Genomic DNA, 15,762 nt, shown 5'->3' with positions numbered 1-15,762 from the left:
TACATGCACTCCTATATTTATTGTAGCATTATTTACAATAGCTAAGATATGGAAACAGCCTAAGTGTCCATCAATGGATGAATGAATAAGGAAGATGTGGAGTATATATGCAGTGGAATATTACTTAGCCATAAAAATGTGAAATCTTGCCATTTTGGCAACATGGATGGACTTATGTTAAGTGAAATAAGTCAGGCAGAAAAAGAAAAATACCATATGATTTCACTTACCTGTGAAATCTAAAAAACAGAACAAATGAAAAAACAAACAAAAGTAGAAACAGACTCATAGAGAACAAATTGATGGTTGTCAGGGGGAGGTAAGTGGGGGAAGGGCAAAATGGGTGAAGGGGAACTGTGAGGTACAGGCTTTTATTTAAGTCACAGGGGTAAAAGCTACAGCATAAAGAATATAGTCAGTGGTATTGTTATAGCATTGTATGATAACAGATGGTAGCTATACATTGTGGTGAGCATAGCATCACGTATAGAGTTGTCAAATCACTATGTTGTACACATGAAACTAATGTTACACTGTGTGTCAACTATACTGCAATTAAAAAAGACCACATTACTGAAAATGGAACCCCATTAACTTCTTAATAATAACTAGTATTTGGGGCGCCTGGGTGGCTCAGTCAGTTAAGCGTCCGACTTTGGCTCAGGTCATGATCTCGCGGTTTGTGAATTTGAGCCCCACGTCGGGCTCTGTGCTGACGACTCAGAGCGTGGAGCCTGCTTCAGATTCTGTATCTCTCCATCCCTCGGCCCCTTCCCTGCTCATGCTCTGTGCCTCTCTGTCTCTCAATAATAAATAAACGTTAAAAAAATGTTTTTAAATAATGGTAATAACTAGTATTTACCTGACCAGGACAAGTGCTAGGATGCAAGTCCATCTAAACTAAAGCTACTTGTAGTCTGTGAGCCAATGCTAGTCTATACCAGTCTACAATGTTTTGTTACTAGCCCACCATGAGAACTGGAGAGTGAGAGTAAACTGGAAAGCTCTACAAAGGTTTCCTTATAAGCAAAATATAAGGATTTATATTATTCCCTTGAGTCTACTAAACAATTTGCTGATCAGCTATTTGTAGACCACATTTGAGTAGAACTATCTTTAAACTAAGAAACTAGATTAAAAAAAAAAAAAAAAGCTTTTTGGAGGTGTTATGTAAAAACTGATAAATGTTAGGGGCACCTGGGTGGCTCAGTTGGTTGAGTGTACCACTTTGGCTCAAGTCATGGTATCATGGCTTATGGGTTTGAGCCCCTCCTCGGGCTCACTGCTGTCAGTGCAGAGCCCACTTCAGATACCTTGTCCCACTTCTATCTCTGCCCCTCCCCCACTTGTGCACGCTCTCTCTCTCTCTCTCTCTTTCAAAAATAAATAAACAACAACAACAAAAAACTGGATAAATGTTAGGGATCCTTTCCTTAGAAATATATCCAAGTATGAGGAAGTATAAAAAATTAATATAAAATGTCAGTGCACAGACTGGATCTTTAAAATCTAGTAAGAACAAACACAGGGAAAAGACATTTTGAGTAGTCACTTCACCGGCCTACAATACCACTCCACTTATTTGTAAGTATAAACTGGTGTAGACAAGAGCTGGATCCTATAACAGACTATCAGGTTGTCATTCCCACCAAAACCACCTCCATGACCACCACCAAAGTTTCCAGAACCACTTCGATCTCCTTGCTGGATGAAGCACCAGCCATCTCTTGCTTAGATAGAGCTTTCCTTACTTCACAGTTGTGACCATTCGCAGTATGGTGTTGTAGACAATCTTGTCTACTGAGTCATGGTCATCAAACGTTACAAAAGCAAAGTCTCTCTTTTTGCCACGGCCTCGGTCAGTCATGATTTCAATCACTTCAATTTTCCCATACTGTTCAAAATAATCTCTTACATGATGTCCTTCAGTATCTTCTTTAATGCCACTGACAAAAATCTTTTTCACAGTTAAGTGAGCACCAGGTCTTTGAGAATCTTCTCTGGAGACAGCCCTCTTTGGTTCTACAACTCTTACATCCAACTTGTGTGGTCTTGCATTCATGGCTGCATCCACCTTCTCCACAGTGGCATATGTGACAAACCCAAAGCCTCAGGAGCTCTTGGTGTTTGGATCTCTCATAACCACACAGTTTATAAGTGTTCCCCATTGCTCAAAATAAGAGCAAGAATGGGCACAATCCTTCAAGGAAACAAAGAAAAAAAATCAAAAATTCAAAGATGGGGGCTGAGGGCCTAACCCAAGCCTGACCTTAGGCTGACCTGGCCACATAAACTATCTCTGTCCTGGACACAGTACAGGCCTGGGTGATGTCCCAGTCCCTGTCATCACAGATCCTGGTGGGACAAAGTTCCACTGAAGAGACAAGGACAAAGGAGCAGAGAAAATGACTTTGCTTAGGAGTGACCATGTCAAAGCCCAAAATGCACTGAGCACCAACTGGTCACAGTCCCATCCATGCTGGTGCCTCACAGCCTCTCCTGTAACCACATGCAATAGACGAAGCACAGCAAACATGTGTATTCTGGAAGGTTCTCAGTGCTTCCATTTATTTCTGTTCTCAAATTTAAGGAATCATCTCTTTTAAATAACCCATCAAGCAACCCCCCATGATAAGAATGTGGAAAAAAAAAAACAAATTTATATTCAGATTCCTATTTTCAATATAAAAAATGTTCCAACTCAGTGCAATATGAAGTTAAGACAGAGATAGACATCTAGTCCTGCCTCTGCTAGAACAAGAAAGTAGATTAGAAAAGGGCAAAGGTCAATGTGGGGAGGTGTAATGGTGGGCAGTGTGTTGGGCCAGTCTCTCCACCTCCTCTCATTATGCTAAGTCACATTCAGACACACTTTGCAGAAAGAAAGTGTAGTCAGAGATTCCTGAAGTCACAATGGGGAGTGGGATTGAGAACTAACCTTGCATTACTTAGTCCCCCACAAGGTGGCTGGCTCACACTGTGAAAGAAAATAATCATGAACAAATTCAAGTCAGTCGCTTTTAAGTGGTGACATTATGAGCAGCCCACCATATGCTCAAAATGTCCCACTCAAAGAATCCCCATAACCCAGTCGTGTCCCCTCTGTTTAACCCCACACTTCAGGCCTCTCAGGGCCTTACCTTTAGGAGTTGTGAGAGACACATCAGAGCCCTGGGCACTGACACCACCTGGGGTAGAACAAACAGGACTTGATCAGAGCCACGGGAGATGAGACTAAAGGAGGAGCTATGGTGGGGGGTGAGCTCCCCATGGGGTCCTGTCTACACTATCCCAGGGTTTCAGGGATCACCCCCTCCATACTTACATGCAGCATGAGAGTAGCTCAGTCCTTTTCCTCCTGTGGGAAGAAGACATCATGACAGAGGCCAGGGAGAAAGCCATGATGTCCTAAAGGAATCTCCCTAGTCCTGGATCCCAGGAAAGTTTCCAGAACTCTTAACCATACCCAAGGCAGGATCAGAAAACATAAGAAAAGTCCATGTGTGTGGACCAGACCAACTGCACTTCTGGAGTCTGTCCTCAGCAGGGGAATTCCCTTCTGTCCTATGACTGTTGGGAATCAGGTCCCCATCATCAGATTCATTAGGGTGAAAATTTGCCCTTCACATTCACATGTGATTTACTAAAAGTGTGAGTGTTAGCAGTCAGCTCCAGAGTGAGCAAGCACATGCATGTGGATGGTACTTCCTATTAACAAAGCAGGACAATCTGCCACCGGGACTTGAAACCCTTCAGTGGAGTCAAAAAACTCAGATCCTCCCACCTCTTCCCTACCTGGGCTCTTCTTCCTCCAGATCTCAATGCCAGACCACAGCTCCAAGGAGAACCAGACCAGCAATGATGCCCATGATGGGGATGGAGAGCTGAGAAGTGACTTTGGGAAGGGGAAGGAAGGTGAGGGCCCTGACCCCAGGCATCAGCCCCCACCCTGCTGGAGTTCTCCACAAGAGCTCCTGATTCCTCTGAGAAGAGGGTCTATGTCCAGGTCTCCCCCCTTATCCTGTCTCAGCATGAGGGGCTTAGGCAGTTCCACCATGCTGCCTGTGGCACATGTATCTCTGCTCCTCTCCAGAAGGCACCACCATAGCTGCCCCCTTCTGGAAGGTCCCATCCCCCAAAAGTCTGGTGTCCACAAGCGCTGTGTCCGGATGTGGTCCTCCCTGTCATGCTGCCAGGTCAGAGTGATCTCTGCAGGGTAGCCCAAGGCCCAGAACCTCAGGGTCACCTCATGTCAGAGGTGGGGTGGTAGGTCATGTGTGTCTTTGGGGAATCTGAGAAAAAGGCTCAGAAAATTAAAAAAATTTTGCTTTGGTCATAGGTCACACCAGCAGCATTCATGTGACTATCCTGAGAATGGATGTGGCAACTGAAGTGGGGGAAGGGAGCACAAAACCCAGATGCCAGCCTGGACACAGGGACCTGAGATCATTTCTTATTCCTTGAAAAGTTCTAGGATGAAGACAAGACAGGACAGATGAGGAGGCTACAGCTCTCTGAGGGAAGAAAGGGATTTCTGGTTCTGATCTGGGTGGAAGCAGAGTGACTCAGAAAAGTTCAAACACATAGTACATGGGGAAGAGAACAAGGCCTGAGAGAGAAAGTCCCCCACAATTCTTAAAGCTGCTAACAGAGAATCAGAGGGTATTGCTAGTTGGTTATTGCAGGGATGGATGGTTTCTTCCTCCATCCCTGGGGGACTGGATCCCTTCATTGTTTCTGAGAGAAGAGCTGGACCTCTAGGCTAGTTAGTCACTCTTCTGGCAGAGGATCTGAACAGCCAAGGCTTAATCCCTCGACCCCTGACCTATGGTATTCGGGCATCTATTCCATTTTCCTCCCCTCTTCCAGGGAGCACAGCCCTAGTCTCTGGAGAGATCGCAGAAGTGCTGAGGTGACCCTCCCAACTGCGCGCTGCAACCTCTCCTTCCCTTTCTCCAGGTACCTGCGGAACCTATACCACGCATGCACGTGACCTCCAGGTAGTTCCTCTGATGCTCCGCCACACTGGCCGCCTGCCACTTGTGGCAGGTGACCTGTGTGTGTCCGCCACGGTTCAGGAACACAGGTCCTCATTCAGGCACAGTTGTAGGCGAACTGTCAATGTCTACTGAGCAGGGGTCCATAAGAACCCACGAACCCACCGGGCAACCATAGGTCACCTGGAAGGTGAGACCCAGGCCATGCCCCCAAAGTCAGCCCTGCACTAGTCCCACTCCCTTGAAGCACCCCGTGCCTGCCTGCCTCAATGATGGGGGGGCGGGGGTGATTGGTCACAACCAGTTTCCAATTCAACAGTGGAGGAATCCCTGCGGGGTCTCCCTGGGTGGAGGGTCAGGGTTGGATTCTGAGGCCTCTAGATGAAGCTCCAAACCAGAGTCTAGAGAAGACGCTGTCCTGCCCATGGGAGATAGGGAGACTCGTGACCTGCGATCCACTCAGCTTCATTCACTGGCCTCGCTCTGGTTGTAGTGATTTTAGTTAGCCCCTTGGTGTAGAAATGTGTCTAAGAATATTGCAATCAGACTCATAAAGCTCCTAAGTTGTTGCACTTTATATATATATATATATATATATATATATATATATATATATATATATATAATTTGTGTCTCTTTTATGGTTTTTTTTTTTAAGTTTTAATTTAGGGGCGCCTGTGTAGCTCACTCGGTTAAGCATCCAACTTCAGCTCAGGTCATTATTTTGTAGCTTGTGAGTTCAAGCCCCACGTTGGCTAAGTGCTGACAGCTCAGCGCCTGGAGCCTGCTTTGGATTCCGTGTCTTTCTCTTTCTCTCCCCATCTCACACTCTGTCTCTCTCTCTCTCTCTCTCTCAAAAATAAATAAACATTAAAAACAAATTTTTAAGTTTTAAATTCTACTTAGTTAATATACTGTGTAATATTAGTTTCAAGTGTACAATACAGTGATTCAACAGTTCCATACATCACTCTGTGCTCATCACAAGTGTAATTCTTAATCCCCACGAACTATTTCACCCATCCCCCCACCGGCTTCCCCTCTGGTAACCATCAGTCTGTTCTGTATTGTTAACAGTCTATTTCTTTGTTTCTCTCTCTCTCCCTTTTTCTCATTGTTTATTGATTTCACTCATATGTGAAATTTAAAAAACAAAACAAAGAAGCAAAGGGGGAATAAAAGAGAGGATTCACAATTGTGTTTTTATTTTTTATTAAATTTTAAAAAATGTTTTATTTATTTTTGAGACAGAGAGACAGAGACAGAGACAGAGACAGAGGTGCAAGCAGCGGAGGGGCAGAGAGAGAGGGAAACACAGAATCCAAAGCAGGCTCCAGGTTCTGAGGTGTCAGCACAGAGCCTGACTCAGGGCTAGAACTCATGAACCTCAAGATCATGACCTGAGCTGAAGTCAGATGCTTCACCAACTGAGCCACCCAGGTGCCCCTTAGTTGTATTTTACTTTTAAGATTTATTTTAATTTTATTTTTTTTCAACGTTTTTTATTTATTTTTGGGACAGAGAGAGACAGAACATGAACGGGGGAGGGTCAGAGAGAGAGGGAGACACAGAATCAGAAGCAGGCTCCAGGCTCTGAGCCATCAGCCCAGAGCCCGACGCGGGGCTCGAACTCACAGACCGCGAGATCGCGACCTGGCTGAAGTCGGACGCTTAACCGACTGCGCCACCCAGGCGCCCCAGATTTATTTTAATTTTAGAGACAGTGCTTGCACGAGTTGGGGAGGGGGCAGAGGGAGAGAGAGAATATTTTTGTTGTTGTTGTTTAAGTTTATTTATTTTGAGAGAGAAAGTGAGTGGGGGAGAGGCAGAGAGAGAGAGAGAGAGAATTCCAAATGGGTCTTTCATATATGGACTTTATGATGTTGAAGTATGTTCCTCCTATCCCTGTTTTCTTGAGGGTTTTTATCAAGAAAGGATGGTGTATTTTGTCAAATGCTTTTTCTGCATCTATTGAGATCATATTGTTCTTTGCTTTTACTAATGAGTATATCACCTTGATGGATTTGCAAATATTGAACCAGCCCTGCAGCCCAGGAATAAGTTCCACTGGGTCATTGTGAATAATTCTTTTAATGTACTGTTGAATTCAATTTGCTAGTATTTTGTTGAAAATTTTTGCATCCAGTTTCATCAGGGATATTGGTCTATAATTCTCCTTTTTAGTGGGGTCTTTGTCTGGTTTTGGAATTAAGGTAATGCTAAGCTTGTAGAATGAGTTTGGAAGTTTTCCTTTCATTTCTATTTTTTGGAACAGTTTGAGAAGAATAGGTATTAACTCTTCTTTAAATGTTTGGTAAAATTCCTCTGGGAAGCTATCTGGCTCTGGACTGTTGTTTGTTGGGAAATTTTTGATTACTGATTCAATTTATTTGCTAATTATGCATCTGTTCAAATTTTCTACTTCTTGTTTCAGTTTTTGCAGGTTGTATGTTTCCAGGAATTTATCCATTTCTTTCATATTTCCCAGTTTGTTGGCATATAATTGTTCATAATATTCTCTTATAATTGTTTGCATTTCCGTGGTGTTGGTTGTTATCTCTCCTCTTTCATTCACAATTTTATTTATTTGGGTCATTTCTCTTCTTTTTGATAAGTCTAGCTGGGGGTTATCAATTTTATTAATTTTTTTTAATAACCAGCTTAGTTTCATTGATCTGTTTCTGTTATTTTGTTGTTTTATTTTGTTTTGTTTGTTTCTATATTGTTTATTTCTGCTCTAGTCTTTATTATTTCCCTTCTCCTGGCTTTAGGCCTTGCTTTCTGTTCCTTTTCTAACTCCTTTAGGTATAAGGTTAGGTTGTGTATTTGAGGCTTTTCTTTCTTCTTGAGGAAGACCTGTGTTGCAATATACTTTCCTCTTAGGACTACTTTGGTTTATAGCATGTGCCCCTTCAAAACAGCATACCTGTATCCCTTGGATAAATACCTAGTAGTGCAATTTCTGAGTCATAGGATAGTACTATTTTTGATTTTTTGAGGAACCTCCATACTCTTTTCCAGAGTGGCTGCACCAGTTTGCATTCCCACCAGCAGTGCAAAAGAGATCCTCTTTCTCTGCATCTTTGCCAACATCTGTTGTTGCCTGAGTTGTTAATGTTGGCCATTCTGACAGGTGTGAGGTGGTATCTCATTGTGATTTTGATTTGCATTTCCCTGATGAGTAGTGATTTTGAACATCTTTTCATTTGTGTGTTGGCTATTTGCCTGCTTCAATGGGAAAATGTCTATTCAAATCCTCTGCCCATTTTTTTAAATTTTCTTAATGTTTAGTTACTTTTGAGAGAGAGAGAGAGAAAGAGAGAGAGAGAGTGCAGGTTGGGGAGGGGCAGAGAGAGAAGAAGACACAGAATCTGAAGCAGGCTCCAAGCTCTGAGCTGTCAGCACAGAACTCAATGCGGGGCTCTAACTCCTGAACCATGAGATCATGACCTGAACTGAAGTTGGATGCTTAACTGACTGAGCCACTCAGGTGCCCCATCTTCTGCCCATTTTTTAATCATATTGTTTGAGAGGTTTGATGTTAAACAGTATGCATTAATTGTATCTTTGGGGTATTAACCCCTTATCAGATATATAATTTGCAAGAGAAGGAGTTAAGATGGGAGAGGAGCAGGGGCAACCCTAAGCTTACCTAATCCCTTGAACACAGCTAGATAAGGATCAAATCATTCTGAATACCCAAGAAATCAATCTAAAGACTACACAACTAGAGGCAGAAAAACAGCACATCATGGAAGATAGGAGCTATGGAAAGTTGATGGGGTGGGGGGAGAATTTCAGGTGCTGTAGAGGGGAGAGAGCCCTGGTCATGGAGAGAGGAGCCAGACAGAGAGAGAGAGAGAAAGCACACGCAGGGGATTGCACAAGAAAAACACTTCCCCAAAACCAAAGGAGAGGGGCTCACTATTGCAAGTTTTTATAAGCAGTGGAGCTCAAATTCTGAAGTTTTAGAAATCTGCACCATCACTGGGATCTTGCCTGGCAGGCTCAGTAGTGCTCTGGAAGGGAAGGAGGGTGGAGACCCAGGAGCAGACAGTGTAGTCTGAGGATCCCTTGGATCACTCAGGTTGAAACAGTTGCCTTTCTAGGAGTGTATTTGGGAGTAGTGGCATGGCATCTCCAAGAACAAAAGAACTAGCACCACCAAAGTGCTGCCCTGTTCACTAGCATAGGAACAAAGACACCGGTTGAAGGCAGCAAACCTTGGTACCAGCTTTTTGCTGCACTTTACCATAAATGGCAAACCTGTGTGCATTCATGCAACTGTTTTCTGGGACAAACCAGCACAGATCACAGTGTGGCAAGATCCTCCCTCAGAGGTTCAGTATGAGTCTGAGCTGTACAGATCCTTAAAATATGGAGTTTTGAAACCCAGCTGCATGCCTGAGATGAAACATGGGAGTACTGTGCAGCCTGGTACACAGACAGCTTAGACACAGACAGGGTGAAGTCAGAGATCTGATGGAAACCAGGGACACAAGAGGGGTCATTGTGTGCTTTTCTGGGGGGGCTTCCTGAAGGGTGGCAGACATGAACTCCCTGCTCCCTGGAGGAGAGAACAGAACGATGCCATCCCCCCCACCCATCAGCACTGACTGACTTCAGTGAGCAACACAGTACCCCCCAGTGAAGGCTTACACAAAGCCCCATCCCCCTGTGTCGTGCAGGTGCATTTCCACAAAGGGCATGTCCACCAGAGAATCAGTGCAGCAGGCCCCTCCCCCAGAATGCCAGCACAAACCCCTGGCATGCACCAAGTCTATGATCATAGAGTGCTTCAAAGCTTCAGCTCTAGGGGAAACAGGATCTAGCTTCTTCTAACAAGCAGACTAAAACATACCTGGTTAAAATTTGCCACACAGTGGACAAGGTCCAAACACCCCACACACAGGCAAGAAGAAACTCTGCAAAGGACTGACTTGAGGGAAGGAACAGCCAAAACACAACAGCAGAGTGCACAATCTGAAACACTTCCTGAAGCACCAGGCCCAAGACGGTATAAGACCTCTTCTTAATATAGCCACTATTCTCAGGAGCAGGAATATAACAGACTTTCTTAACATTCACACAAAAAAGAAGTGACCTAGAAAAAATGACAAGATGGAGGGATTCATCCCAAAAGAAAGAACAGGGAGAAGTAATGGCCAGGGGTTTAATGAAAACTGATATAAGATGCCTGAACTAGAATTGAAAACAACAATCATAAAGATACTAGCTGGCCTTGAAAAAAGCATAGAAAACACTAGACAGTCCCTTACCAAAGAGATAAAATAACTAAAAACTACTCAGGCCAAAATAAAAAGTACTATATCTGATATGCAAAACTGGACGCAATTACAACGAGGATGGACAAAGCAGAGGAAAAAATCAGTGATATAGAAGAAAAAATTATGGAAAATAATGAAGCTGAAAAGAAGAGGTAAAGACAAGTATTAGATCATGAATGTAGACTTAGGGAACTCAGTGATTCCTTAAGATGTAATAATATTGGTATCATAGGAGTCCCTGAAGAAGAACAGAATGAAAGGGGGGAGAAGGTTTATTTGAGCAATGATAGCTGAAAGTTCCCTAATCTGGGGAAGAAAACAGACATCAAAATTCAAGAAGCACAGAGAACTCCCATCAAAATCAATAAAAGCTGGCCCACACCAAGACATATCATAGTCAAATTCACAAAATACACAGACAAGAAAAGAATCCTGAAAGCAGCAATGGAAAAAAAAAGTCCTTAACCTACAAGAAAAGACAAATCAGATTTGCAGTAAGTCTGTTCACAGAAACTTGGCAGGCCAGAAGGGAGTGCCATGATATATTCAAGGTGCTGAATGGGGAAAACATGCAGCCAAGAATACTTTATCCAGCAAGGCTGTCATTTAGAATAGGAGAGATAAACAGATTCTCAGGCAAACAAAACCTAAAGGAGTTCGTGATCACTAAACCAGCTCTGCAAGACATGTTAAAGGGGAAAGGGGATGCTTTGAGTGGGAAAGAAAGACCAAAAGCAACAAAGACTAGAAAGGAACAGAGAACATCACCAGAAACACCGTATGGCAGTGGCTAAGTTCATATCTATCAATAATTACTCTGAATATAAGTGGACTAAATGTGTGGCGCCTGGGTGGCTCAGTCGGTTAGGCGGCCAACTTCGGCTCGGGTCATGGTCTCATGGTCCGTGAGTTCGAGTCCTGCGTTGGGCTCTGTGCTGACAGCTCAGAGCCTGGAGCCTGTTTCAGATTCTGTGTCTCCCTCTCTCTGACCCTCCTCCATTCGTGCTCTGTCTCTCTCTGTCTCAAAAATAAACGTTAAAAAAATTTTTTTTTAAATAAATGGACTAAATGTACCAATCAAAAGACATAGGGTATCATAATGGATAAAAAATAAAATAAAATAAAATAAAAATAAAAAATATAAGATCCATCTATATGCTACCTACAAGAGACTCATTTTATACCTAAAGACACCTACAAATTGAAAGTGAGGAGATGGAGAACAGACATGTTAACAGACAAAAGAAAGCCAGAGTAGCTGTACTTATATCAAACTAGATTTTAAAACAAAAATTGTAACAAGAGATGAAGAAGGGCACTATATCATAATTAAAGGGTCTATCCATCAAGAAGATCTAATAATTATAAATATTATGCCCCCTAACTTGGAACACCCAAATATATAAATCAATTAATACTAACCATTGAAAATCTCATTGATAATAACACAATAATAGTAAGGGACTTTAACATCCCACTTACAACAATGGACAGATCACCCAAGTAGAAGATCAACAAGGAAACAATGGCGTTGAATGACACCCTGGACTGGATGGACCTAACAGATATATTCAGAACATTCCATCCTAAAGCAGCAGAATATACATTCTTTTCGAGTGCACAAAGAACATTCTCCAGAATAGATCACATACTGGGTCACAAATCAGCCCTCAACAAGTACAAAAGATTAAGATCATACCATGCACATTTTCAGACCACAACACTATGAAACTTGAAGTCAACCACAAGAAAAAATTTAGAAAGACCACAAATACATAGAGGTTAAAGAACATCCTACTAAAGAATGAATGGGTTAACCAAGAAATTAAAGAAGAAATTTTAAAAATACATGGAAGCAAGTGAAAATGAAAACACTACGGTCCAAAACCTTTGGGATGCAGCATAGGTGGTCTTAAGAGGGAAGTATATTGCAATAAGGCCTACCTCAAGAAGCAAAACACAACCTAACTTTACACCTAAAGGAGCTAGAAAAAGAAGAGCAAATAAAGTGTAGAGCCAGCAGAAAAAGAGGAAATAATAAAGATTAGGAGAAAAATAAGTGATATAGAAGCAAACAAAGAGTAGAACAGATCAATGAAACTAAGAGCTGGTTCTTTGGAAGAATTATTTTTTGATTAAAACAATTTTATTACTATAAAGCCAAGACTTATAAAGAAGAAAGTTAAAGCATACAGAAATTTAAGGATTAAAGTTTTCCATACTGAGTTCCATACTAGTGTAACACCCTTCAGGTACCCAGGAAACTCTGAACCAGCAGTGTTCAGGAGGTGAATAGATTGCAACACAGACCAGCTTCTAAAGAGTGTCCTGAGGAGTGACTGGGTGTAAGATAAACACATGTCCTGAAACTTTCACTCTAGGGGCTAAAAGAATTAATAAAATTGATAAACCCCTAGTCAGACTTATGAGAGAGAGGGAGAGAGAGAGAAAGGACCCAAATAAACAAAACCATGAATGAAAGAGGAGAGTCACAACCAACACCACAGAAATACAATCACAAGAGAATACTAGGAAAATTTATGTGCCAACAAATTGGGCAATCTGGAAGAAATGGATAAATTCCTAGAAACATACAAACTACCACAATTGAAACAAGAAGAGAGAAAATTTTATCAAACCCATAACCAGCAAAGATATTGAATCATTAATCACAAATTACCCAACAAACAAAAGTCCAAGACCACATGGCTTCCCGGGGGAATTCTACCAGACATTTAAAGAAGAGTTAATACCTATTCTTCTCAAATGGTTCCAAAAAATAGAAATGGAAGGAAAACTTCCAAACACCTTTTATAAGGACAGCATTATATTGATTCCAAAACCGACAAAAACCCCACTACAAAGGAGAATTTCAAACCAATATCCATGATAAACATGGATGCAAAAGTTCTCAGCAAGATACTAGCAAATTGAATCCAACATTAAAAGAATTACTCACCATGATGAAGTAGGATTTACTCCTGGGGTGCAGAGGTGGTTCAATATTCACAAATCAATCAATGTGATGCACCACATTAATAAAAGAAAGGATAAGAACCATATGATGCTGTCAATAGATTCAGAAAAAGCATTTGACAAAATACAGTATCCATTCCCTTTTTTAAAATATTTTTTACTGTTTATTCATTTTTGAGAGAGAGAGAGAGAAAGAGTGTGAGCAGGGAAGGGGCAGAGAGAGAGGGAGACACAGAATCCGAAGCAGGCTCCAGGCTCCACGCTGTCAGTACAGAGCCTGATGCGGGGATTGAACTCATAAACTGCAAGATCGTGAGCTGAGCCAAAGTTGATGCTTAACTGACTGAGCCACCCAGGCGCTTGTACAGCATCCATTCTTGAGAAAAAAAAACCCTCAACAAAGAAAGTATAGATGGAACATACCTCAACATCATAAAGTTCATATACAAAAGACCCACAGATAATATCATCCTCAATGGGGATAAACAGGGCTTTTCCTCTACAGTCAGGAATAAGACAGGGATGCCCACTTTCACCATTACTATTTAACATAGTACTGGAAGTCTTAGCCTCAGCAATAAGACAAAAAAGAAAGAAGGAAGGAAGGAAGGAAGGAAGGAAGGAAGGAAGGAAGGAAGGAAGGAAGGAAGGATGGAGAGAGAGAGAGAAAGAAAGAAAGAAAGAAAGAAAGAAAGAAAGAAAGAAAGAAAGAGGCATCCAAATCAGCAAGGAAGAAGTCAAATTTTCACTATTTACAGATGACATGATACTCCATGTAGAAAACCTGAAAGACTCCACCAAAAATTGCTAGAATTCAGCAGTCAAAAGATGTAAAATCAATGTATAGAAATATGATGCATTTCTTTTTTTGTTTTTTGGGGGTTTTTTTTTCTTTTAGGGAGAGAAAGTGCTAGCAGGGGAGAGGAGCAGAGGGAGAGAGAGAGAGAGAGGAGAGAGAATCCCAAGAAGGCTACATGCTCAGCACAGAACCCAACGCAGGGTTTGATCTCACAACCATGAGATCATGACCTGAGCCTAAATCAAGAGTTGGACGCTTAACTGGCTGAGCCACCCAGCACCCCACTGTTGTATTTCTATACACAAGTAATGAAGCATCAGAAAGATAAATCAAGAAATTGATCCCATTTATAATTGCACCAAAAACCATAAGATACCTAACCCAAAAGGGAAAATATCTGAACTCTTAAATTATAGAACACTTATGAAAGAAATTGAAGAGGACATAAAGAAATGGAAAAACAGTCCATGCTCATGGATTAGAAGTACAAACATTGTTAAAATGTCTATACTACCCAAAGCAATCTACACATTAAATGTGATCCCTATCAAAACATCACCAGCATTATTCACAGAAATAGAAAAAACAATCCTAAAATTGTATAGAACAAAAAAAGACCCTGAATAGCCAAAGAAATTCTGAAAAAGAAAAGCAAAGCTGGAGGTATCATGATTCCAGACTTCAAGTTATATTACAAAGCTGTAATCATCAAGATAGTATGGTACTCTCACAAAAACAAACTTATAGATCAATGGAACAGAATAGAGAACCCAGAAATGGACCCACAAATATATGGTCAACTAATCTTCAGCAAAACAGGAAAGAATATTCAATGGAAAAAAGACAGTCTTTTCAACAGACGGTGTTGAGAAAACTGGACAGCAACATGCAGAACATAACTGGACCACTTTCTTATGCTATACACAAAAATAAACTAAAAATGGATGAAAGACCTGAATGTGAGACAGGAAACCATCAAAATCCTAGAGGAGAACACAGGCAGCAACCTCTTTGGCCTCAGACAGAGCAACTTCTAACTAGACACAGAGGCAAGGGAAACAAAAGCAAACATGAACTATTAGGACTTCATCAAGATCAAAAGCTTCTGCATAGTGAAGGAAACAATCAACAAAAATTAAAGGCAGCCTACATAATGGGATAAGATATTTGCAAATGATCTATTGGATAAAGGGTTAGCATCAAAAATCTATAAGGAACTTACCAGACTCAACACCCAAAAGACAATCCAGTTACGAAATGGGCAGAGGACATGAATAGACACTTGTCCAAAGAAGACATACAGATGGCCATCAGACACATGAAAAGATGCTCAATATCACTCATCATCAGGGAAATACAAATCAAAACCACCATGAGATACCACATCACACCTGTCAGAATGGCTAGAACTAATAACAAAGAAACAACAGGTGTTGGCATGGATAGGAGAAAGAGGAGCCCTCTTACTCTGCTTGTGGAAATGCAAACCGGTGTACCTACTCTGGAAAACAGTATGGAGTTTCCTCAAAAAGTTAAAAATAGAACTACCCTATAATTTTGCAACGGCACTATTAGGTATTTACATAAAGGATGCAAAAATACAGATTCGAAGGGGTACGTGCACCCCGATGTTTATAGCAGCATTATCTACAATAGCCAAACTATGGAGAGAGCCTAAATGCCCAACTGTAAATGGATAAAG

The 15,762-nt window shown here is 41.6% G+C and overlaps 1 protein-coding gene across 3 annotated transcripts in view; it reads right to left on the bottom strand.

Annotated features, from left to right (window-relative positions):
* The window catches only part of LOC109260547 (HLA class I histocompatibility antigen, A alpha chain-like), a 31,659-nt gene continuing 15,897 nt past the window's right edge, over positions 1-15,762 (bottom strand). The window contains exons 7-10 of one of the 3 annotated variants that reach the window (XM_053905259.1): positions 3,326-3,358; positions 3,141-3,188; positions 2,939-2,977; positions 1-2,200 (exon numbers count right to left, since the gene is read on the bottom strand). In XM_053905259.1, the coding sequence (XP_053761234.1) occupies positions 3,164-3,188; positions 3,326-3,358 (58 nt within the window). In that variant the 3' untranslated portion in view covers positions 1-2,200; positions 2,939-2,977; positions 3,141-3,163. Of the gene's footprint in view, positions 2,201-2,938; positions 2,978-3,140; positions 3,189-3,325; positions 3,359-3,399; positions 3,896-15,762 lie in introns of those variants that run through there. The other 2 variants (XM_053905262.1, XM_053905264.1) reach the window with 2 other exon arrangements.

Source organism: Panthera pardus, unplaced genomic scaffold (genome assembly GCF_024362965.1).
Source record: "Panthera pardus isolate Hobbes unplaced genomic scaffold, ASM2436296v1 HiC_scaffold_17, whole genome shotgun sequence".
In the NCBI taxonomy this organism is placed as follows: domain Eukaryota; kingdom Metazoa; phylum Chordata; class Mammalia; order Carnivora; family Felidae; genus Panthera; species Panthera pardus.
Note: the sequence above shows the minus strand (reverse complement) of the source record. Positions and strands in the feature narration are given on the sequence as shown.